Below are 26,009 nucleotides of genomic sequence, written 5' to 3'. Positions count from 1 at the left end.
TGGGGAGGGGGGAGAGAGGAAGGGAAGGAGAGAGAGAGAGAGAGAGAGAGAGAGAGAGAGAGAGAGAGAGAGAGAGAGAGAGAGAGAGAGAGAGAGAGAGAGAGAGAGAGAGACAGAGACAGAGACAGAGAGAGAGAAAGAGAGAGAGAGAGAGAGAGACAGAGACAGAGAGACACAGAGACAGAGACAGAGAGACAGAGACAGAGACACAGAGAGACAGAGACACAGAGAGACAGAGAGAGAGACAGAGAGACAGAGAGAGAGCCAGAGAGACAGAGAGAGAGCCAGAGAGACAGACAGACAGACAGACAGACACACACACACACACAGATTTTTTTGGAAGCAGCAGCCAAGGAGTGGTGCTAGGCATCTATTAAATAAGGACTTAAAAAACAAATCCCAGTTATTAAGAAGATCCAGGCTATGAATGCAAACAGGGTCTAATGCTCAGGAAGAAATGCAGATAGAATGCTTCCCCCACCCCCAGCTTCCTAAGACCTCCCGAGCCTCCTGGTTTTTACAATGAGACAGAGGGAATGGGGAAAAGTACGAAGGGCCTCTTGGTTCTGGCTGGCACCCAAGCCAGGCCAGGGGCCAGAAACGGGTGCCTTAGCCTTGCCAATAGCTCCACCCTACCCTAGAAGTACCTTTTTCCATTTTCCAGTGGGGAAATAAGATGCAAAAAAAAAAAAAAAAAAAAAAAAAAAAAAAAAAAAAAAAAAGGAGGCAGATCTCCAAAGGCCTAATCTCAACTTCCCAACAATGGAGACACACAGTGGACAGAAAGCGTTCAAATCTCGTTTCAGACACCGACTAGATGACCCTGAGCAAACCATTTAAGCCTCAGTTTCATCATCTGTAAATAAAAAGGGGCTAATAATAGCCCCTGCCTTTCAGGGCTATTGTGAGGATAAAATACTGTGAAGCCCTTTGCAGCTGTTAAAAGCATTATGTAAATGTTACAGGATCATATAACTTCAGAGTGGGAAGAGATTTCAGAGGCCTACTCTTTCACCCACACTGAGCAGGAATCCACACACACACACACACACACCCCACACACCTGTAACATCCCCACAAGCGGTTATTCAGTCTCCACTTGAATATCTCTACGGATGGAAAACTTGATACTTCCTTGAAAAGTCCCATTTTACTTTGAAACAGTCCCAATGTTGCCGGGTATCCTCTGTGAAGGAAAGCCCACAGTAATAAGCCCCTCAGCAATCCCACTTCCCTCGCCTCCTGGGAACCCACCTTTTTTTCATAGACATCTTGCCATACAATGCCAGCAAAAAACTTGTGCTGCATAATCTCTTTTGCATCATCTGGTCCCCCACCTAACCTGCAGAAACAGAGAAAGAAGGGAAAGGAGGAGAAAAAAGGACAGTTATTTTCAAACCAACCACAATGATAAATTTACAGCAGAGTTTCTCCTAAAGCATTTTAGAGGCTGTAAGAACTACCTTAGAGGTCACAGGTAAAGAAACTGGGGACCTGAAGGGAAAAGTGAGCTCAGCAACACTGAAAGCTGGGCCTTTTCTAAGAAACTGACTTATGCTTATTGATAAACTTTGTTCTTTATGTCACATCCATTTACAAACATATGTAACTAAAAAAAATCTATATTTCTACATATGTGTATATATTTTCTCCGTATTTTGTATACATATAAACACATATAAAATCTTTATTATTGTTTGGTCATGCCCTTTTTTTGTGACTCCATTTGGGGTTTTCTCGGCAGAGATCCTGGAGTAGTTTGCCATTTCCTTTTCTAACTCATTTGCTAATGAGCAAACAGGGTTATATGACTTGCCCAGGGTCACACTGCTAGGAAATGCCTGAGACCACATGTGAACGCAGGTCCTTCTGACTCCAGACCCAGGGCTCTATCCATTGTCTCACCTAGCTGCTCCCTATTTCTAAATGTGTATGTACATGTACACAAATGCATATACCATCTCTTTCCCTTACCCAATTAATCATTTGAATACATATTTTAAAAGAAATATTTTATTATATATTTTATATATTATATATCTTAAATATTTTAACAGTCCCAAAAAGCAGATCAACAAAACACATCAATATAATAATTTTAATTTATGAAATATATTTTTGATGTTACAGTACAAGTGACAGAACTCCAATATGGAATCACTTAGGTAAAGTGGTCTTAATGACTATAAATATATAAATGATAAAAGACAGCCTGTACTTTTCCATTGCTCTGATTCATTGTGACCTTAGATTAAACATATAAATGATCAAAGCTTCTGAGGTCCCTAATGCCAGACTTGGACCCTTACCCAATTTTTCATCCAAATTAGGAAACTCCCCCAAGTCAGATATCAAAAAGCAACTCAGATAATTTCTTAACCAGATTATTTGTTCTCGATCAAGCCTTATTTTTAAGGTTACTCTTCTGCTTAGATCATATTCCAAGTGTGTAAGCTCACTGGGATCTTGCCACTGCAGTGCATTTCCCTCACATTGTGAGTAACCTTGGCCTTGCACAGCCAAGCCTTTGTCAGCCGATTTTGCTGCATAGCATGTATGTGTGTGTTTATTTTTGTGGGCTGGCACAGTGATAAATGTTACACCTGAAAGTACCCATTTTCTGTAAATCTTCCAGTGTGGGGTCTTTGCTCTGCTCCAAGTCAATAGAGCAATGAACCATAGCACCATACCGAAGTGGAAGTCATAGAAACTGAGTTTGAAACTCAGCTCTTTCACTTTCTACAATAACTCTGGGCAAGTTACTCAACCTTGGTCTCAGTTTTCTCATCTGTATAATGAGAGGATTAGACTGAAGGCCTCTACGGTCTTTTCTAGACTACATGATTCTTGAAGTGTATCAGAGAACTGTGTATCATTCCACACCCACAGGCCCCCCAGACAAGCAGTAAAGGAAATAGATACATTTTTTCAGCTCCTAGAGCCAAGTTGCATGCTTCCTTTTTTTTTTTTTTCTTTTTTCCCTTTTACATTATTGTAATCATTGCACATTTTTTCCATGCTGCTTAATTTTGCATTAATTCATATAAATCTTCCTGCTCTTCTCTGAATTTTCCATTTCCTTGAAGTTATCACATTGATGAAAATACAATTTGTTTAGTCATTCCCTGTCATAATGAGGTAGAAGCTTTCCGCACTGGTCATGTCTGAAAATGCATCTTTTGCTGCATTTTGACTTTATCCCCTCAGCATGTTTCAATAGCAATCCTCCGAATTTGTGATTGGTTCATTGCACTGATCAGTTCTTAAGTCTTTCAAAGTTGTTGCTTAGTGGATCTCATCCTGGCTTCATAGTATGATAAACTGTCTTCCTAGTCCTGCTCACTTTAGTTGGCATCAGCTCATACATGCCTTCCCAAGGTTTTTCTTTTTTTTCTCTCTAAAATAATTCCTTTTGTTCTTTCTTATAGCACAATAGAATTCCACTATACTCACATACTATAATATGTTCAGTCATCGAGTAATTGATGGGCACCTGCTTAATTTTCAATTCTTTGCCACCAGAAAAAGAATTGCTACAAATATTTCTGTACCTATTAATCCTCTCTTTTCTTTTATCTCCTTGGGGTACGGGCTTATAGTTACACTGGGTCAAATTTAGTAACTTTTGGAGCACAATTCCAAATTGCTTTTCAGAATGGCTGAACCAATTCACAGCTTCACCAATAATCTACTAGTATGTCTCCTTTCCCAAGGTCCTTCCAACAGTTCTCATTTTTTTTTCTTTTTCTTTTTTTTCTTTCTTTTTTTTTTTTTTGTATCAGCTTTGCCAGCCTGATGGATTTGAAGTAGAAATTTAAAGAGTTGCTGTAATTTGCATTTCTTTAATTATTAGTAATTTGAATTTTTTTTTGGTATGTAATTGTTAATAACATTAATTTCTTCCTTTGAAACCTACCCATGTATTACCTCTGGCTATTTGTCCACTGAGAAATGGCTCTTTTAGCTTTTTTCCTACCATAATCACTGAATTTTTGTGTGGTCACCAATGGAGTAAGCAGAATCACCAGAAGTACAACAATATTCATTTCTGATAGAGAAGGAGCAATTTATTTTTCACGTGGTTCAAAAATAATTACATGGGAGTATAAGATGTGACACTCAAACATGAAGGAAAGTTGACAAACTGGTAGAAGATAATTAATAATTATTAATAATAACTAATAATTAAGACAATCTAATCCTCAAAGCAAACCCTTTGGATTCAGGTATAGCATGAGAAAGATGAAATATAAGTTTCCAACAGATCAGTTTTTCATTCTTTGGATAATTCTTCCCCTCTCACTCTCCTACTACTCCCCAGAGGCCTCAGGTCAGAATATTTCTGTCCTAAGGTCTGGGGAGCTGAATAGTCAGGGAAATAAGCAGGATGTAGGCCAGGAGGATGGGAGGTATCTGAAGAAAAGTCCTTCATTTTTGTATCTCCGGTTTTAAATTTGCTAGTGGGTTGTGTATTTCTCTTTGTTTTATAGAATGAGGTGATAAGCCTCTCCCCAGTCAATGAGCCTGGTCCTTAGGAAGATAGCCATGACCTCTTGCTATAATACAGTCTTTCCAGTTTAGGAGAACTTGAGCTTTGCTTAGGGTAACTTCTGAGCCACTGTAAGGCCTAAAAATAGGGCCTGGTGGATTTTGCACACATAAACTATGGGGGGGCTAGGTGACAAAAATGGATAAGGCCAGTGGGCCTGGGGTCAGAAAGACCAGTCAAATCCAGCCTCAGATACTCACTATCTGTGTGACCCAATACAAGTAATTTAACCTCTTTTTACCTCAGCTTCTTCACCTGTAAACTGGAGATTAAAAAGAGCACCTACCTCAAAGGATTGTTAGGAGGAGCAAATAAGATAATAGTTATAAAGCTTAGCACACAGCATCTGGAATATGATAAGTTGGGATAGCTGGATGGTGCAGTGGATGGAGTACTGGGTCTGGAGTCAAGAAGAGTTGAGTTTAAATCCAGTCTCAGAAATTTGCCAGATGTGTGACCCTTGGGAAGTCAGTTAACCCCTACCTCAGATTTGTCATCTGTAAAATGGGGGTGATAAGAATACCTAACATACAGGATTGTTATGAGAATCAAATGAGATAATAATTAAAAACTGCTTAGCACAGCGTCCAAGCACACTGGTGCTATACAGATAACTATTGTTATTATTACTATTATTTTACCTTAGCTACTAGTACTCTGATACTTATAATAATTAACCCTTACATAATACTTGTAAGGTTTGCAAATTGGAAGACACGGATACAAGTGGCACAGAAATGTGCTGGATGGATTTTGAGCTGTCACTGAAATCACACATTGCTGGAGTGTATGATGACAATGTTGGGAGCTTTTTTCCCCAATTATTTGGGGAGAAAAGAGAGCTGGAAGGATCATTTATTTTAGGAACCTTTAAGGTCATGTGATTCAACTTCTGGATTTTTCAAATGGGGAATGAATGTGGGCTCCAGAATGGTAAAGTGACTAGCCAAGGGTCACACAAATTATAAGTAGCAGACAGGATTTGAAATGAAAGTTCAGGTTTCAAATACAGTGTATTCCCCTGTATCATTTTTTTTCCCTTTTAAAAAATTTATTTTCCATATTTTTTCCAAATTCTGTCCCTCTTGGCCTAGACTTCCTCTTTCATCCAAAAGGCAAGAAAGAAATGGGCTATTAATGCACCACATATTGAAATCTAAGTTTTAAGGAAGGTGGCTTACAACCCAGACAATAATAGTATGTATTCAATGACTTTTGACTTTGAGGTGCAGTGAGTTGGAGGGGATAGATAAGGACCTGTGTGTAAAAAGAGAATGGGGTCCCCAACAAGGCCATTGCCCCTTTGCAGATATGGCGGAATTATGCTGAGCAGACGGTCTATGGTACCAAAGAAAATTTCACTCTTAATCTCCAGGTTCTTAGTGGACCTGAGGCAAAGACAACTCATTCCTCCTCTCCCAGATCTCCTCTCTGATCTGTTCAGAGATCCAATGTGGTATACACTAGACACAGGGATACAAAAATCCTGTATACCTGCTCAGACTCCAGAGCTCATCTGCAGGGGACTTGAAAGATAAAACCATTTCTGAGTTTTGGGCCTCATTTTCTCATCTGTAAAATGGGCAAATCCCCACTTTCCCTAACTATTTCATAAAGAGAGGAAAGTGTTTTCTGAATATTAAAGTTCTGTATCATTGGGAGGAATTATCATAGTTTGGGGTCTTCAGATGTTAGAAATTACCAGAAGAAAGCAAGCTAGAATAGACAATCACTCTGCCAAAGCCAAGGCCAAATCTCAAGGCTGAAAGGAATCTGCGTGAGCTAACCTATGCAGAAGGGATGCCCTCTCCACAACCTCCATAAATAGTCATATTACCTGGAGTACTGTAATCTCTTCCACATGACAACCTTTCAGGTTCTTAAAGAGTGAGATTATGAAATATCCTTCCCCCACTAAGTTTTGTAAAATATTAATCATTAAGCATTTATAATAATAAAAATAATAACTAGATTATATAGTCTACAAATAGCTTTACAAAATAAATATCTCATTATATCCTTGCAACAACCCTCGAAGGGGGTACTATTATTATGCAGATGTATTTTACAGAGGAGAAAATTAGGGCAGGGTTAAGTGTCGGGGGCCATACTTCTACAAGAACTGAGTTCTTGAATCTCGACCCAACACTCTTATCTACTGTGCCACTTAACTGCATTTATTAAGGTCCTACTTCACTCGGGGCACAATGCTAAGGGAAAAAAATGTAAAAATGAAACCATCCTAGTTCTCGAGGAATTAAATTAATCAAGCATTTATTAAGAACCTACTGTGTACAATAACAGATGAAGGCTTAAACAGTCTCTGACCTCAAGGAATTTTTGTCTCTAGTTCTTTTTAACCAATTAACATAAAACACAGTTCCGGCCCTCTCAAATTGTCACCTCCCTCTGGACATTCTAATCTGTCAGTGCGATTCCTTCAACATGGTGCCCTGGATTAGACACAATATTTTAGAAGAGTCTGGCCACGGTAGGAGACAATGGGACTTCACCTAGCTCCATCTAGAATCTGGCCTTAGTTTTTCTTGGGCTCCAAATTACACTATTGGGGCCTCACAATGAACAAAATGTTGTCCTTTCAAATGTGTATCCAGCCATATCCTCACCCAATTTTTCTTGAAGTGAAGAATTTTAGATTTACTCTTAAATCCGATTCTTCACATCGTATAAATCTGCAACTGGTTCATGCAGAGTTACAGCAGATGAGAGAGCCAAGATAGGCTGTAATCTGGACCAGTGGGTGGAGGCCCCAGATCACTGAGGTCACAGATCCCCCATATCCAATTATGTTCAATCTTGTTTGCTTTGGTCCACTCTTCAAACAGGTCTTAATTCTCCCAGGAGTGCCAATGGGATTCTCTCTCTTCTGAAGCAAATTCTCTTATTCCAGGGGAAGAAACAGAAGGACGGCCCTCCTTCTAGGGGAGAGCTGGGGAGCACGTGACTCTGGACAGGGAACGGCAAGAGCTATGAATCATACTAGAGAGGGGACTGTCATTCTGGATGCAAACAGCTCCCATGGCTCTTCTCTGTGGCAGCCCAGCCAGGGAGGCCAGGGGAGGCAGCTGGCTCCTCTCCTTAGGAGGATGCTCCAAGCAGCAGCTGCAAGGCCGGGAACTCCTAGACCAGCAGAACACAAGCACCACCTTGGGCCCCACACAGCAGTTTCACAGCTAGCTCTCGGGACACAAGCAGTGGTGTGAGGAGGGGCAGTTCCAACCAAGGACGCCAGACTCCGGGCCAAGGAGAAGTTGGGCCAGACAGAAACTTCCATCTCAACTTCTGTCTGGTTAACCAAGAGAAAGCAGCCTCCTTTTGCTGTGTCTCAGCCCCAAGGGCCGAAATGGTTTGGTTAGGCACGACACCCGGTGGAGCACTAATCCGGGGGGAATGATGAAGAGATCCGGGGCTTCGGCTCTGTTATTGCTTCCCTATGTGAGCGGATAGCTAGGTGTTTCGGGGGATGGCTAACTCTAGCATTTGCATGGAGAAAACCCTCGCCAGGATTCAGGATAATCTGAGTACATAGCTGACCTTCTTCTCTTCATTAGCTGTGTGATTCTGAGCAAATTACTGGATTTCTATCTGCCTCACTTTCCTCATCTGTAAAACAGAGGGATAGGGGTAACCAGGTAGCACCACAATGCATAAAGTGCTGGGCCTGGGTCTCCCTGTGTTCAAATCTGACACCAAACACATACCAGCCGTGTGACCTTGGACAAGTCCCTTAACCTGTTTGTCTCAGTTTCCTCATCTATAAAATGAGGTGGAGAAGGAAGTAGCAAAGCGTTTACTATCTTTGCCAGCAAAACCCCAAATGGAGTCACAAGGAGTTGGACCCAAATGAAAAGCCACTGAACAAGAAATCAGGGATAACAGTAGCCCTATCTCCCAGGGCTATTGTGAAAAATCAAAGGAGACAATAATGGTAAAGCCCTTAGCACAGTGCTTTGAACATAGTAAATATGAGCTATTCTTGTTACTATCAGAAGCAGCGAGTAGGTAGACAAATCTGTCGCCCCACCTGCTCTGCCAGTGCAGCTCCGAGGGACAGCTTCATTCTGTGTATTTTTAAAGTGCTTTATAAACACCAATTACTGTTGTTACTGTCATTTATTTGACTCAAAGGTCACCTGAAGGTCATTTAAAATAGGTACACTCTGTACTTTTAAAGTGCTTTATAAACAGCAATTATCATCATTTTTTGAACTTGAAGGTTACCTGAAGGTCATTTAAAATGTTATTTCTTCATCATCAATAAACGTTATTGAATGACAAAGAGGAACAAAATTCTCAGACAAATTACTTCAGTTAGTAACCAGACTCCAAATAATGAGAGTTGTCCAAAATGGAATGAGTAATAAGTTCTCCATACTCAATGAACTCAATGGGGGCCTTTTCAGCTCTGAGATTCTGCCCACAGGTTTCACAAAGGCCGCGATCCACCTCCAGGTTAACCTTGCTTAATAAAACAACTGTCACCGAGGCAGTATATATAAATTGGAACCTTGCAAACTAAATCAACACAAGAAAAGACTCAGAATTTAACCTGGGAGCTCCGTGTTTAGGCCTGCTTTAATACTTCCCACTCCCATTTACAAAGTATGTAATCTGTGTGCAAGAAGGCCCAGAATCCCTGTCTGCTTAACTTCCTCTCCCCATATCCCCCAGGCTCTCTTCCTACCCACACCCTATTTCATCCTCTACTACATTATTTCTTCCATACTTCAAAGAGCCAATTCCTTCAGGGTTGGCACTCCCTCCACCAATGGCTCACAAGCTCACTCTGACTTAGCAGGTTATCATAGGGTGGCTATGGCACTCTGGGGCTGCCTTGTTAAGGACGAGCCTTCCCAACATGGCTTTATCTGGTCCCCTGGTTAAGAGAGACAAGGACTGTTACAAGGGGCACATTTAAAACCTAACTGAGGGGAATGACAGGATTTCTATTGTCTTAGAACAACTTTTGAGAACCCAGAGGCTTCTTCCTTCATGCAAGAGGAATCAGAGCAGGACTACTAATTACATGCGCAATAGCAGAACAAACGCTCCCTGAGGGGAGGGTGGAGATTCCCAACTAGGCCAGGGTGTTTCTCAGGGCCCTGGCTGGGTACCCATAAGGATGGATTCAGCTTGGGCAACAGGAAAAGACTCCTTGGAACACATGCTCAGAAGGCTTCCAGAGGAAAAAGGGAGATGCCTCCTTGGGCAAAACAAGGCCAGTTCTACAGACTGGCCTCACAAGTCTACAGATTTCTGGGAATGCAAAAGAGATCAAAACCTACAGACCAAGTTTGATTTTGCCTTCCACATCCCTAGAGGATTTGGAATCAGGAGACATGAGTCAGCTCTGACAACTCTCTATAAGTACTGAAAATCTTAGGCAAGTTGTCATAGGCTTCTGTAGCAGACAGAAGGATTTTTCATATGATGAATAGAAAACTGATTTCAGAAAAGCCTGATGCTGAGTGAGTGAGCATAACCAGGAAAACACTACACACAGGAACAGCAAGATTATGCGATGGCCAACAGTGACAGACTTAGCTCTTCTCAGCAATGCAGTGATCTAAGACAATTAGATGGAAAATGTCATCCACATCCAGAGAGCGGACTATGAAGACTCTATGGAAGCGTGGTATTTTCACCTTTTCTTGTGGTGTAAAAAAACCACTCCCTTGGTCTGATTTTCTTGCACAATATGACAAATATGAAAATGTTTAAAAGCATTGCACATATTTAACATATATCAGATTGTGCTGTCTTGGGGAGAGGGGAAATAAAGGAGAGAGAGAGAAAAGTTTGGGACACAAGGTTTTACAAAGTTGAATGTTGAAAACTATCTTTATATGTATATGGAAAAATAAAATGCTACTGAGAAAAATTTTTTTAAAAAAAGAATTATTTTTCATTCCCTATCCTCAAAAGGCTATCATGAGGAAAGCATTTTATAAACCAGAAAGTTCTATAGAAATAGAAACAATTGCTATTATAACTGACCAGAGCTGCTGATAACTGAGGATATGATATGATATAAGGATGATAATGTTTTTGTTTTTTTTTTTTTAACTTTGGGGCAGAATTTCTGCCCATGCTGCAGAATAACTTACAAAGTCCCCTGACACATGCCACCTGGAGCATTTCCTTCATCTCACTTAGTACATGTCATTGAATTCCACACTCTCAAGCTTAGGAAGGACTACTGCATCTAATCTTGCCTTAGACCCTTGTGGAAACAGGGAGCTAATTACTTCCCGAAGTGGTGCGTACTACTTTTGAACAGTTCTAATGTTTAGAAGTTTACAAGTTCTTCCTTCTGAGGGGCAGCATAGACAACTAGCTTCAAAGCCAAAGAAGACATGGCTCAATTTTGATTAATGTCACATACGGGCGCTGTGATCCTGTGCCAGTCACCTAATTGCTCTAGGACAGAGTTGTCAAACAGACTCTGGGTCTGGCACCAGGTTAAACTGTACTTGGGAAATATTTCACAAAATAAGCAAAAATGTGATAGAACACAGATAATATGAATGTGTCGTTTTCTATGTGAAGATGCAGCCAGCAGGGCTTACCTCTGCTTGGGGTCCTTTTTCAGCAACCCTGACAAAAGAGACTTGGCGTCCGGGGACAGCGTTCGAGGAAATCGGATCTCCTCCATGAGGATCAGCTCAAACAGCTTCTCATGATCCTGGTTGTAGAAGGGCAGCCGGCCACACATCATCTCGTACATGACCACTCCCAGGCCCCACCAGTCCACTGCCCGTCCATAGTCATTGTCCTCTAGCACCTGAGGGGCAAGGAAACAAGAGTGAGGATCAACTCTAGACAAAGATTCCAGGATTAGGACTAAACTCTTAGGCCGGGGGTCTTTCCCACTATAGTGCCTTGCCAAGGGGCTCGCAGATCTAGCCCCTTCTTCACTAGCCCCTCTTGTGTTAAGTGATTTTGACACTGTGACAGTTTCTTTCTCTATAATCCCTGTCCTTCCAACATCAACCTACCAGCACATACTAGTTACCTATTTTGTACCAAGAACTATAGACAAAAAGGCAAAAATGAAATAAAGTCCTTGCTCTAAGGAGATTACATTCAGACCAAGATGGAGGCAGGACTGGCCTGCCCTTGGGAGTCTCGCCCAGCTGTTGTGAGGATTAACAGCGATAACGGAGCAAGAGTGTACGGAGTACAGTGAAGTGGAAAGAATGCTGGGCACGGAGAGAGAGAGGTTCAAGTCTCAGCACTGATCTTTATGAGCTGGGTTTACCCGGACAAATGGCTTAAGATTAAAACCCAGTTTCTTCAGCAATAAAATGGTGAAACTAATGCTTTTTACTACTTGTGAGTGAGTGAGGTGTTGGCTAAATTAGGCCTTGTTACTGTGACTATTATTGAGAAACAGTTTTAGAAAGTACCGTAGATGTATAAAGACTAGCTAGACAAGAGGCGTAAATGAGATTCTTCCTTTGGACTTTTTTTTTTTTTTTAATATGAAGGTAATATTTACACAGAAAGAGATTAACCTCCAATGTTTATTAGAAAGACATCTCTGCTCCAAGCTCCCACTGAACCAAGGTCACTCACTCTCCAGCCTCTGAGAGTCAGCCAGCTTCTGCTCAGACACCTTCAGAGAGGAGGAGCCCATCACCTTACAGAAGCGGGAGCACTAGCAGGGAATCCCTGAACCAGCCTCCTGGCAGCGGGGCATCAAGCTTTTGTGGGAATGGTTTCAGTGACATAGGACTAAAATAACAGATCCTCGTCCAACATCCAAGGGCCTGGAGAAAGGAGAGCCCAAGAAAGATCACACGACGCATAAGCAAGAGAGTTTAGAGTCTTTGTTCAATGGTCTCTCCCACCAAAGTACCTTGTCAAGGCACTCCCTCCCGTTTTCACCATCCCACTCTGGGTCCTCTACCTCCCGCAGGGAGTAAAATATGAAGCAGACCTAGATTCTAATCTCATTTCTGCCAACTACTACTACCTATGTGACCTTGGAAAAAACCTTGCTTTTCCAGTTATAAAATGAAGGGGTTAGAATGACAATATAAGAGGAAAGAACAAAAATAGAACTCAATATTATGTAATTATAAGGACCACCCTTGGCCCTGGAGAAGAGAAGCAGTCCCTTCCCTTCTTTGCCGAGTTGGGGGATTTGGGTGTGGAACACTGCATACATGGCCAATGCATTGGCTGACATCACTTGACTGCTCTCCATCTTTTTCTTTTCTTTTTTACTTTATTGGGGAAGGATCACTGAGCAGGGGAGGGGAAGGATATATTTAATTATGAAATGAAGGTGATATGGGAAAAAACGAGTTTTTAATGTTTCTTCCAGGTCTAAATCCTATAAGGGAGATTTCTGGTGTGGTCAGAGCCACCTCTGCCCATGAAGCTCCCTGCCTATCACTGAGCACGTGGGGGATGGGGGATGCTTCTGGGAAGGTTAGGGCTGAGGATCAGGTTGCAGTCCCTCCCCTGGCCTCAGGTCTATTTACAGCCTCTCTGGGTAATTCACCCTAATAGGACAGCTGTCACTGCAGCTGCCCACAGAACACAGACCAACACAGCTGCCCAGCCTCTCCCCGCTGGGATTCCTAGATTCCCAGGGCCTGCGTGGGCCTAACAGGAGGTCGCAGAGTGTCTCTCCCTCTGAAGCACAGCCTCTCCTATCCGCCCCAGACCCGCAAAGCGACAGGGACTTTCACTGCCATGCTTCTCTTCTCCCTCACATCAAGGGTAGGGAGGGAGCCACCTCTCCTCGCCTTCTCCCACCACAGAGGCATAATTACCTCTTCAACACACACGACTTCTATCTCCTGTACCAGCATAGACCAGCAAACTCACAGAGGGAGATATATCAAACACGGCTGGAGACCTCCCCCAGCCCAAATACCCCATTCCCTCATACGTTTTCCCTTAGGATTTTTCTAAGGAATCCCCTCTTCCCTTAGCTTTCAAAACAATGCCCTTTCTCTTTTTTAATGATAAGGTGCTTCAAGGCAATTCCAACAGACTTGGGATGGAAAGAGCCATCGGCATCCGGAGAGAGATGACCATAGGGACTGAATGTGGCTAAAAGCATAGTGTTTTCCCTTTTGTTGCTGTTTGTTTTTTCTTTCTCATTTTTTCCCCTCTTTGACCTGGTTTTTCTTGTGCAGCTTGATGAATATGGAAATATGTTTAGAAGAACTGTACATGTTTAACCTATATCAGATTGCTTGCTGTCTTTGAAAGGAGGGAAGTAAAGAAGGCAGGGAGAACATTTTGGAAACGATCTTTGCCTGTATTTGGAAAAATAAAAAAACTATTAAACAAAAAAAATATTCTAGAACCCTCCCACACCCCCCTAAAATATTAAAAAAAAAATTGCCCTTTTCCTAATTGTATACTTTTGCTCACGACCCTTCCTCTATTCCCTCTGTCCTTCCCTCCCTACTGAATTCCAATAATAACTTCTTTTCCTGGTGCCCTCACAGACAACAAGTACTCACTTTTCCACAAGGTTTTTAATTTTTTTCTTAAGTACTCTCCTCCAAACCTCACGAACCTGGCAATATTAGAATGTCTTATCCATGTTACAGGTGAACAAACCTGAGGCAGAGAGGAGTAAAGTGACTTGTCTCAAATCACACAGAGCTCAAATCAACATGCCCGAGGGGCAGCTATGTGGTGCAATCGATAAGCTGATGGGCTTATAGTCAGGAAGAGCAGACAATTAGTAATGGTGTGTGTCCCCAGAAAAGTTACTTAACCTTGGCCTGCCTCAATTTCCTCAAATGTAAAATGGGAATAATAATAACCCTTATTTTTGTGAGGATCAAAAGCTACTTAACTTCAGCCTGCCTCAGTTTTCATTAACTTTAAAATTGGTAAAATAATAGCACCTATAATACAGGGCTGTAGTGAGGATCAAATGAGTAAAAATAAAGTGCTTAGCACAGTTACCTGGCTTTTATTTATATTTTATTTTTTATATTGATTTTAATTTTATTGTACTAGGAGCTAAATAAATGATTATACCCTTCCTTTTCCTAATCTCTAATTCAAGGCTCTTTTAATTGAGATTTAGTGGGTAAAAGAATCTGGTACACTTGAAAGGAAGAGATATCAGCTATGGGGGATGAAGTCACAGCCCCACAGGCCTGCATAATGACAAGTAGTACTTCTAATCCCAGATGAAGCATATAGTATGACTTCATACGTTTAATGGCTATCTTATTTCCTGCAAGTGGAAGGGAGAAACCTTGAAAATTCAAATTCAAATATACATATAAAAAAGCAAAAAAAGATTAAACCCACATACACACACATATGCATGCATGCAGTAAAGGAACTCCATGACCGGGACACCAGACAGGAGGTCAGGACACTTGGATGCAAGCCCTGGCTTAGCCTCCATGTTGGCGTGAGACCCCAAGCAAATAAACTTAACTTTTTGAAACTCAGTATTCTCATCTACACACTGAAGAAGCATGTGAATCCCTCCCACCTCAGGGAAAGAGGCAGTGGGTGGCAAGAGGCCATGGGACAAAAATCAGCACATTAGTCCCAGGGTTTTGTCCCTTAGCACAGCTAATAAAGTTTAGGGAGCCACAGGACAGAGCTAAGGTCACAGAATAGGAGAATTCCAGTCATATCTGAATGAACATCTCTTTCTACAAAATCCCTAAGTGGTCATCCTCCCTGTCTTTGACTAGTCCAGCGATAGTCCAGGGATACTGAAGTAGCCCACCTCCCTTATGGGTAACTCAAATCTTCCTCACAGTAGTCCAAACATGATTGACATTAGCTTTTAGTTACTATCCAGACTAGAGGATGGGCAGTGATTAAACGAAACAGCGTGTTCCTTCCAAAACCCAATTTAAGCCAAGCCAACAATCACAGAATGTAGAATCTCAGAGCTCAAAGGGCCAAATACCATCAATTTACAAACAGAAAAATTAAATCCCAGAGAGGGAAAAGAAATTAATTTGATTCCCTCATTTGAAAGAGGGAAAAACTGAGACCTTCCCAGGGATGGTAGCAAAGTGGGGAATGGGAAGTAAAGGTGCCAAACGGGAGATTCTTGGCTACTGTGGGCCAACAATGGTGAGGGTAAATAAAAGGTTGGGACCTTGGGATGCAAAAAACAGGACTTCATTTCCAAGTGGGGACCGAAAGGTGACCTCGAGTAAAGGACAGATAATCCAGGACACAGTCAGTGCACTATATACTTTTCCCTCACTGAAGGAAAAAGGAAGAAAAAAGCATTTATTAAATGCCTACTATGTGCAGGCATTGCACTAAGTATTTTACAAATATTATTTCATTTGATTCTCACAACAATTCTGAGAGGTACATATTATTATTACCACTTTACAGATGAGGAAACTGAGGCAAACGGAGGTTTAGGTCATTCACCCACAGTAACAGTTATTAGTCTTGAGTCCAGATTTGAACTTAGGTTTTTATGACAACAAGTCCAGTATTCTATCTACTACTATACCACTAAGCTACTATTATTGATAATTGGGGGAAAGGAAGTAGATGTCACCTAATATTTTCCTAAACATCTCTAGTGATGGGGAGCTCACTACCCCCCAAGGTGGACACCTGGCATTGCCTCTCCTCCCACTCACTGAACTCCTTAACAATTTTAAAGTCCACACCCTATAAAAAGCCTTCCCTGACTCCTTCTGTCAGTAGTATCTGCTTCCCTTGGACCTTACACAGCATTTTTAATGGCTCTCTAGTGCACCAATCTTGTAATATTATAAATTATAATTTTCTGTGTTTGCATCCTACCTCTTTTCTGTGTTTTACCTAAATTGGGGGTCTTTCAGCACCCAATACAGAACTTAGCCATCAAAGAAGAAAGGGTAAACCCAAAGAGGAACACTCCCTCTCCCCGCCCTTACCCCCAACAAAGCTCACAACTGGGATAAAGAAAAGGCTAGTTTAAAAAAAAAAAAAACAGTTCTCATCCAAAATTACTAGAGAATGGATACTTATTTATATAACTAAGAGCCATTATTAAATAAATATGTGGTAAAGAATATGAATAATTAAAAAAATACAGGCTATCAGTCGTCCCTTAAAAAAATGTTCAAATCATTAATAGAGAAAACTAAAACTAAAACAACCCTGAAGTATTGCCTCACATCCATCAAGTTAAAAACATATTACAAGGAACAGTGGCAGACATGCTAATTACCTGCTGGTAAAGCTTTGAATTGGTTCAACCATTCTGGAAAACCATTTGGTGTTACACAAGAAAAATTACTAAATTGTTCATACTCTCTGACCCAGAGACTCCACTACTGGGCCTGGATATACCCCAGGAGGTAACTGACAGCAAGAAAAAAACCCAAATGTACAAAAATGTTCAGAACCCCATTATTTGTAACAGTCAGTAAAAAGGCATTTATTAAGTCCCTACTGTGTGCTGGGTACTATGGCAAATGCTGGGAATACAAAGAAAAGCAAAAGGCAACTCTTCCCCTCAAAAGAAAATCCAAAAAGCTGAAAACAAAATATGTAACCAATGATGGAGTGATTGTTGAAACTGTGGGTTATATGTGAGTAATAAAAGATAGCAAAAAGAGAAGCAAAAAGAGAACAATTCAGAGAAATCCAGGAAAAATGAAATGATACAGAGTGAAAGCAGTAGGACGACATAAACAGCAACCACTACACTATACATAGCAACCAGAACAATGAAGGCAACAAAACTCTGATCAAATACAAAGTTAATGCTACTACTATACTCCCAGAACCAAGACATTTGGAATGCTTTAGAAGGAGGTTTGCTGGGAAGCTCTTGTCACATCAGAACAAAATGTGTCAACTTTTTTTAAAAAGGAAAGAGGACTATTTAAATCAAAGAGGAGAAAGTCATGAGCAGGATTAGAACAACCTTTGGCCTCTGCAAAGTATTTATACTTAGAGTGCTTAGCAGTTGTTTTCAGTTTCCTATAAAAAGAAATGGGTTATTTATAGCAGCTCTTTCAGTGGTGGCAAAGAATTGGAAATTGAGAAGATACCCAAAAATCGGGGAATGGCTGAACAAGTGGCTGTATATGATTGTGAGGGAATATTATCCCACTAGAAGAATTGATGAGCAAGGTGCTCTCAGAAAAACCTAGAAAGACTCACATGAATTGATGCAAAGTGAAATAAGCAGAACCAGCAGAATATTGTACATAGTGACAGCAATACTGTATGATGATCTGCTGTGAACAATTTAGCAATTCTCAGCAATATAATGATGTGAGACAACTCTGAAAGGTGCTGTCCATCTCCAGAGAAAGAACAATTGCAGCCTGAAAGCAGACCGATACTTACTCTTTACCTTCTTTATTTTTCTGGGGGTTTTGTGTTTTGTTTTGCCTTTTTTTTTTTTTTTTTTTTTTTTTTTTTTTTTTTTTTTTTTTTTTTTTTTTTTTTTTTTTTTTTTTTTTTTTTGCTGAGGCAATTGGGGTTAAGTGACTTGCCCAGGGTCACACAGCTGGGAAGTGTTAAGTGTCTGAGGCCAGATTTGAACTCGGGTCCTCCTGACTTCAGGGCTGGTGCTCTATCCACTGCGCCACCTAACTGTCCCTGTTCTGCATTTTTTTGGTCTATGATTCTTTCACAGTGTGACTTAAATGCAAATGTGTTTTGCATGACTACACATGTATAATGTAGGTTGCTTGCCCTCTCAATGACAGGAGGAAGGTAGGGAGGACGAGAATTTGAAACTCAAAATTTGAAAAAAATAATGTTAAAATTGTTTTTATGTGTAATTGGGGGAGGGGAAATAATTTTTTAAAAAGGAAATGGTTCTACTAAAGAGTAGATAGCATGAGTTCCATTAGTGAGGCACTGAGACAGAAATCTCTAACCGTGGGTCACTGAAAGATGGCATGAAACCAAGAGCACATAGAGAGGATCTCAATGGCAGTAGGAATGTATCCAAAATCATCCAAACCCTGTATCTTCTTGGAGTATCAGGCTCAACAAATATCTACTGAAAGTACCAATCTCCCAAGAAAACGGAGTTGGAACACAAAGCAGCTGGCCTAGCCAGTTGATAAGTAATTATTAATCACCTCTATGAAGAATGGTAAAAGATAGTTTACCTCCCATGTGCACGCCATGGTGCTCATCAGCTCCCACCCCTTCACTCTGCAAGTGGAGAAACTGAAGCCCACAAAAGCGATTTCTGGAGGGCAGAACCAACTTACCTCAGGGGCCAGATACTCTGGAGTCCCGCAGAAGGTCTTCATTGTAGCACCATCCTTGATCCCCTCCTTGCACAGACCGAAGTCAGTGATTTTGATGTGACCATCTTTGTCCAGCATTAGGTTTTCCAACTGAGCAGGAGAAGTCCAAAACAATACAAGGTTAAAATCACACACTGGACCCAAGAGAACAGAGAACTCTGGAGCTAGGATAGACCTCAGATCAGAGAAGGTCAGAATTCACTGACTCTGACCCCAATCTGTTTTATCCGGGAAGGGGATTCACTCAAGATGCACATCAGAACCCAAAATCTCCTGATTCCCAAACTAGGAACTCCTCCTGTTGTACCTTTGCTATTCATCTTCTAGGCAATAAAAAGACAGATGTGGAAACTAACATGAGAGAAAAGGAAAAAGGGAAAAGTCTCCCCAGACTTCCAATGCTCCCCTCTCTGTAAAGCCTTCCCTGTGCCATACTTCCTACCCCTATAATCAAGAAGTGTTCCCCCTGCTCAATGCCCTACAGCGGCATGCATTTCCCTTCTCCCTGATTCCACCTGCCCAAATGAGGTGATCCCTAAGCATAGGATCAAGTCTTTTGACTTTCTGACTCTCCCAAAGCTCTGAGCACAAACCACTGATGCTCCAGAAATATGTGGGAGTTACTGGATAACTTGTCGAAATGGATGCAAAAGTGCCTTGGTATACAAAAATCATGAGCTCATCCCTAGGTCAGTAGTGCACTTAATAAAAGCTGGTAAAAACGCGTTTGCGTGGAGTTTTGCAAATGTAATTAAAAGGACTTTAAAATTAAAATAAAGAGGCAAAGGAGGAAAAAAAAAAACTAAAAACATCTACAGGCTAGATATGAAAGAGAGCAGGACACATGAGGAGGAAGAAGAGATACTCAGAAATAAGAAGAGATAAAATCCAAGGAAGGAGATAGCCTTGACCTCAGATGTCTATATAGAAAAGCACAAGATAGAGCCATCTACAAGCAGAAAGAGGGCTGTCGAGACTGAATATGGATCACAACAAAGCATTTTCACCTTTTTTGTTGTTTACTTTCTTTTTTGATCTGATTTTTCTTATGTAGCATGATAAATGTGGAAATATGTATAGAAGAAATGCATATGCCTAACATAAATTGTGCCTAGGGGAGAGGGGAGAAGGGAGGGAGGGAGAAAAATCTGAAACACGAGGTTTTGCAAGGGTGAATGTTGAAAACTATTTTTTGTATATGTTTTGAAAATAAAAAAGCTATTATTTTTTTAAAATTAGAATAATAAAAGAAATGCACAAAGAATGGTAGCAAGTAAGCTGAATGCCTAACATAATGAGGCAGATGGGACTTGATAGATATCACTAACAATTGGTGAATGGAGACCCATTGAGTGGAATATGGCTTTATGGAATGGGGCATACCTTATTATAAAACAATAAGACAGGTTAAACTGTAGAAGGAAGGGAAATGGGGGTGGAAGAGAGGCTCGAAATAACAATATGTAATCGCTATCAAATCCAGGTAAGGAAGGAAGGGAGAAGGAGTCTGGAACTCAAAATTTTAAATAAAATTAAATGTTAAAATAATTTTACACATAAAATATATTTTTATTTTGGCTATTTCCCACTTAACAAATAGCAGACATATTAAAAAAGAAACTCAGTGAGGAGATCAAGGAACCACAGTAGAGAAACCTGGGTGCAAGCCTTTGGAATAAGAGCAACAGAGGCAGAAACAGAATTAATTAATATTGTCCCTGGAGCATATCAGAAACCACAGCATGGCACTGGGGTATGATATAGTGATGGGAGAATTCAATTAGTTAAGTATCTGTTACAGCTCTCTCCCTTACTCTATTTGAAGTAGGATAGATAATAAGTTCTTGGCTTGTCTAATTGCATTGTTCTAAAGGTGGAAGAACTAACAAGAGGAACTGCTATTCTTGACCTTGTTCTCACCAAGGAGGAGGAACTGATTGACACAAAAATGACGGGAACCGGGGCGGGGGGAATTCCATCTAAGAATTTTGATAGAGAAGGAGAAAGGGTGACCCCCAAAGCTGATATCTAATCTAGGTTTTAGGAAAGCAGGTTTCAAAGAAAGAACATAGAAGATCCACTAACCTAATAATAATCTGCAGGGCAAGTTAGTCTAAGTGGAATTGAAGGCAGCTTGTGTAAGAAGAAAACTGTTGAACAAGGGTGGGGGTTGTTATACTGAATATTTCTGGGAATCCAAGAATATTTTGATGTTCAAAATGTACAGGGGATTACCACAAGTTGCTTAATTATTCAAGATTTCCATTTGAAATTATGTAGAAAAAGTACTTTTTGACTTAGCTATCCCACTACTGGACTTATACTCCAAAGGAAGTAGACAAACAAAGGTCCAGTATATGCTCAGATGTTAATAGCAGCATTCTTTGTAGCAGCAAATACTGGAAATAGACCAAGTGCCCATTGACTGGGGAATAGAAAGGAAAAAAAAGGTTTTGAATGTAATAGAATACTATTATGTAGTAAAAAATGAGAAATACAAAGAATTCATAGAGTTCAAGCAAGATTTGCATGAACCAATACAGAGCAAAACAAGCAAAACTAAGAACACACTATAAACAATGTTTACAACAAAAAAGATCACTAAAAAAGAAGTTGAATTTTCAATAATAGAAAAATGAACGAAAGCCCCTGGGGGTGGGGAGGAGAAATCAAATATACCTTTCCTCTCCATTGCCTTAGAGAGAAAAGGAACGACTAGAACAAATTATTATATGCATAAACATTGTCAGATGTTCTGCTTAAATTTTTTTCCTTGTCACAAAAGAAAACTGAATCGAGAAAAACAGTGGAAATGTGATGTAAAAAAATAGAGTCTAGATGGTGCAGTGGGTACAGTGAGTCAAGAAGATCTGAATAGAAAGCCTATCTCAGACACTCAGCTATATAATACTAAGTAAATGACTTCTATATTTGCCTCAGTTTCCCGGCTTTAAAAAGGGAATAATAAAACCTACCTCACTGAGCCATTGTAAAGATCAAATGCATTATTAACATGAAAAATGTTTTCCAAATCTTAGAACATTATATAAATACTATAGTATTATTATTATTATTATTATTGAGACATTAATTTTTTTTTTACAGAAGAGTTCATGCCAGGCATTTAATCTCACTTCCCTTTATTTCATGATTAACATTGTAGCAGATAAGAGAAATGCTATATACACTTGAACCAAGAGTTTGGCAAAATGTTTGACCAAGTATCTCATGTTTTTCTTATCAGCAAAAAGGACAGATGTGAGATAGATGATAGTACAGTTAGATGGGTTACACTCTGATTAAATGATCTAAGAGTAGTCATTAATGATTCAATGTCAGCCTTGAGGGGAGAGGAAAGAGGCGTGCCCCAGAGATGATCTATCCTTGACCTCATGCTATTTAAGACTTATGAACATCTATCAAATAAGAAGGGAATACAAAAAATAGGTGGGAAAACTAACACACTGAATATCAGGATTAAAAAAGATCGGTTGTATGGCTCAACTTAGTGTCCTGTATGAAGTTTTACCCCCTTATTTAACAGTGAAGAAAGCTAAAGTCCAGAGAAAGTTATCTGCCTCCAGCCAACAAGCAGTAGAACAAAAATCCAAACCCCAAATAGGGTCTTGGCCACCACATACGTCCTCTTGTGAGGGACCTGGTGAAAATGGACTGTTTAACTCTGTTCAAATGGTTCTACCCCACTAACCTCCCTGTCCCTCACCAATATGAGGGATACCAATTAAAAGAATAACAGAAAACACTGAGGTTTGGATGCAGTATCTATGGGAGAAGAAACTGTTCTTCGTGGGCACTTATTAATGTTTTGGATAGGAGGAGCCGGATAGTCGGTGTCATGGTGGTCTTGGGGAATGGGATAATATGCACCCCAGAAAGAAATGTCCTGTGGACTAGACCATTCTTTGGAGTTCCCAAAACTCTTGGGAGTTTTGATGGAAAGAGAAAGATCAGATGGAGGCTTTAGTGATCATTTTGTGCCATACTTTGCTATCCGTACTTTGCTCCCCAGAAAAGGAGAATATTCTTCACAATTCCAAAAGCCTCCAGAAATTCAGTTTCTTTCCTCAATTTTTTCTCCTTCAAACTTTTCCCCACCAAAACTGGACATCAAATCCTGTGTTCATTCTGCTTCCTGCCTGGTTCTTGCCCTTCCTCTAGGCTAAGTAACTGGCTCTTCAAAACCAGAAGAACGTATGATGACCACAACAACGAAAATTACTAAGGCAGAAAGGCTTTGGACTTAGGAAATGCAGTGGCCGATCACGACTTCAAAACCCTGATGGATGCGACAAGGACACCACCTCCTTTCTGCCTATTGGCATAGAGATAGTGGACTAAAGGTGTAGAACAAGATGCACATTTTCAAACCTGCTTGATATTTTGCTTGCATCTAATTATTTGTTACAAGGGAAGGTCTGTACAGTGAAAAAGGGACTAATTAATAGAATGTGACAGTAAGGACTGGAAAAGAAAAGATCATGAATAAAACATCTTTTAAAATACTGAAGAAAAACAAAAAAATTTTGGGAACAGAATATAATAAAATGGGCAATTTTACTACTAGCTGGTTAAATTTAATGTAGGGAGGTAAGGATAGAGGTTGAACCTCCCTTTACTGATGCAAACCGTCACCTTCTCTGCAATTTACAGAGCAGCCTTAGAGAGCCACCAAGAGCGGAGAGGTTGAGAGATTTACTTCACTCACACAGTAGGGCACACACGTTAAGTGTCAGAAGTGGAATTTCAATCTAGATCTTCCTGGCTTTTAGGATAGCTCTTAATTCACTACCCCAAACTGCCTCTAAGTTTACTTCATAATTGTTTAAAATCAAGACACTGACTTTAATACTGCCACGTACACTGTCCCCTTTTTCTCTAGGCCCAAATTGTGGTTCTCCCTACCTTGAGGTCTCTGTACACCACATTCTTCTCAGAATGCAAGTAGTCCAGCGCAGACACGATCTCTGCCCCATAGAACCTGGCTCTGTCTTCAGAGAACACCCGTTCTCGAGAGAGATGGAAAAACAGCTGTGGAGACAGAGACACGTTGCACCTCCTCAATTCCCTCTTTCCGAACTTTGGACAAAACCCTGCCTTCCCTATTATCAGCACTGAGGCAGGCATGAGGTGCCCTGCTGAGCACCTTCTCCCATTTGTCCCAAAGTTCTGTGTATAGATATTCTTAAAGTTTCAATTCAAACCTTCATGAGGGATCTACTGAAGAGAGGGCACTCTGTATATTCAAGTACTAATTAAATAAGTGGTTCTCAAACTTCTGTTCTCAGGATCTTTATACTAGAGAAAATTGTTGAGGATCTGTCCAAAAAGCTTTTGTTCATATGGTTATATTTACAGATATTAACCAAATTAGGAATAAAAACTAAATTTGAATTTGTAGACCCTCTGAAAGGGTTTCCAAGACACCTCCCCCAAGATTCTCAGGTCCACATTTTGAGAACCATAGGTCTAAATGACCAACTAGTCTAGAAATGAGTCCTGGAAGAGGAAGCCACAGTCTCTGTGCCCTGAAACCTCTGACACAGCATGCTGGGAAAAGGGGCAAGGTGGAAAGAGCACTAACTTGGCCCCTTCTTGCCTACAGAGGCAGTAACCCCACCCTGTCTCTAATTGACCATTTTCAAACAACAGGAAGAAGGACTCTCACTTTTTTTTTTTACTTAATATTATTTTATTTTTTCCAATTACATGGAAACAGTTTTCAACACTCATTATTGTAAGATTTTGAGTTCCAAATTTTTTTCTCCCTCCCTCCCTTCCCTCCTTCCTCTCTAGAGAGTAGTATCCTAATTCTTACAGAGAACTTTCTTTATAACTTATAACCCTCCATGAAGTAACTAATTCAAGCATCATTCTACCTATTTTATAAGTTGAAAAAAATCTATAAGCTATTAAGTGACAAAGCAGAGATAAAAACTCAGGTTCCACGGACTTCTTGCCCAAAACTCTTTCCACAAAATCTATTGATCTTGATAATGTGAAGTTCTTAGGTCAAACACCAACACAGTCTGTTTTGTCTGAAAACATGCTGGATTCAAACCACTACATCCTCCAGGGACTCTGGGGAAAATACAACTCTAATACCAAGCTTTATTTCTCCGCCTTCCCACAGGTCCAGCTCTAGGGAAGGGAAGGAAGGAAGGAAACGCTTAAGAAACAATTCCTACTGTGTGCCGGGCACTGTGCGAAGTGCTTTACGAATATCTTACCTGATTTGCACAATAAGCCTGAAAGGTAGGGGCTGTTATTAAACCCCATTTTATATAAAGTTGAGGAAATGGGGCAGAAAAAGATGAGGTGACTCGCCCAGGATCAGTCAGTGAGTGAGGCAGATTAGAACTCAACGCTTCCTGACCACCTTCCTCCGTACCACCCATCTGCCTTAACCTATTTCTAAGACTACCAGATAAATTAGACAATATGTTTACTAGGTAATAAGTTGACAAGATACTATTTGATCCTCTTCAAGGAGGAGGAGGGAAAGTAGTGTCTTCAGTATGACCATCCAAAAAAAAAAAAAAAAATCCCATAGATAAGAGCGCTTCCTACATCCCAGTCACAGCTGTAAGTTTCTATTTTTGTCCATTAATCATCAGTGTTTTACTGTTTCCTGTAATCAAACAAGCTAACCAGAATCAGAAAGTGAAGCATTTCTAGAGCTAAGGGTGCTAAGAGCATCTACTCTTTTGCCCCTCCAACTTACCCTTCCCATGCCATCCATTTTCCTTCTGCATAGATTGGGTCGTATTATTCTGCTCTAAACTTTCTGACTCCCTATTGCCAAGTGAAGTTCAAGTTCATCTGCAGAGTACCCGAGATCCTCCACAAACTGGAAGCCCCCCATCTGTGCCCTTATACTCTCTCCACGGATGATGATGATGATGGAAACTAACATTAATATAGCGCTTGTGACAGGCACTTGCTAAGGACCTGACAATTATGTCATTTTTATGCTCACAAGAGCCCTGGCAGTGGGTCACATTATTATCCCCATTTTATAACAGTGAGAAAGGGAAGTGACATGGCCGGGATCAGAGAAGAGGGGAGGGTTCGCAGCTACATCGGAATCCAGGCTTTTCTCTTCTAAGCCTAGTTGTTGGTTCTGAGCCAACCAGACTCCTCTCTACCATCGCCCAAAGGCCCCATCGTTCACACATTTT

General features: G+C 40.6%; 1 protein-coding gene across 2 annotated transcripts in view; it reads right to left on the bottom strand.

The window, feature by feature from the left end:
* AKT1 (AKT serine/threonine kinase 1) overlaps positions 1-26,009 on the bottom strand; it is a 124,521-nt gene that overhangs the window by 15,076 nt on the left and 83,436 nt on the right. For both annotated transcript variants that reach the window (XM_074291038.1, XM_074291037.1), the window contains exons 9-12: positions 23,734-23,859; positions 18,772-18,900; positions 11,140-11,354; positions 1,255-1,342 (exon numbers count right to left, since the gene is read on the bottom strand). In XM_074291038.1, coding sequence (XP_074147139.1) covers positions 1,255-1,342; positions 11,140-11,354; positions 18,772-18,900; positions 23,734-23,859 — 558 coding nt within the window. The remainder of the gene's footprint in view (positions 1-1,254; positions 1,343-11,139; positions 11,355-18,771; positions 18,901-23,733; positions 23,860-26,009) is intronic.

The sequence above is a fragment of the Sminthopsis crassicaudata genome, chromosome 2, assembly GCF_048593235.1.
Source record: "Sminthopsis crassicaudata isolate SCR6 chromosome 2, ASM4859323v1, whole genome shotgun sequence".
In the NCBI taxonomy this organism is placed as follows: Eukaryota; Metazoa; Chordata; class Mammalia; order Dasyuromorphia; family Dasyuridae; genus Sminthopsis; species Sminthopsis crassicaudata.
This window is presented reverse-complemented; position numbering and strand designations above follow the sequence as displayed.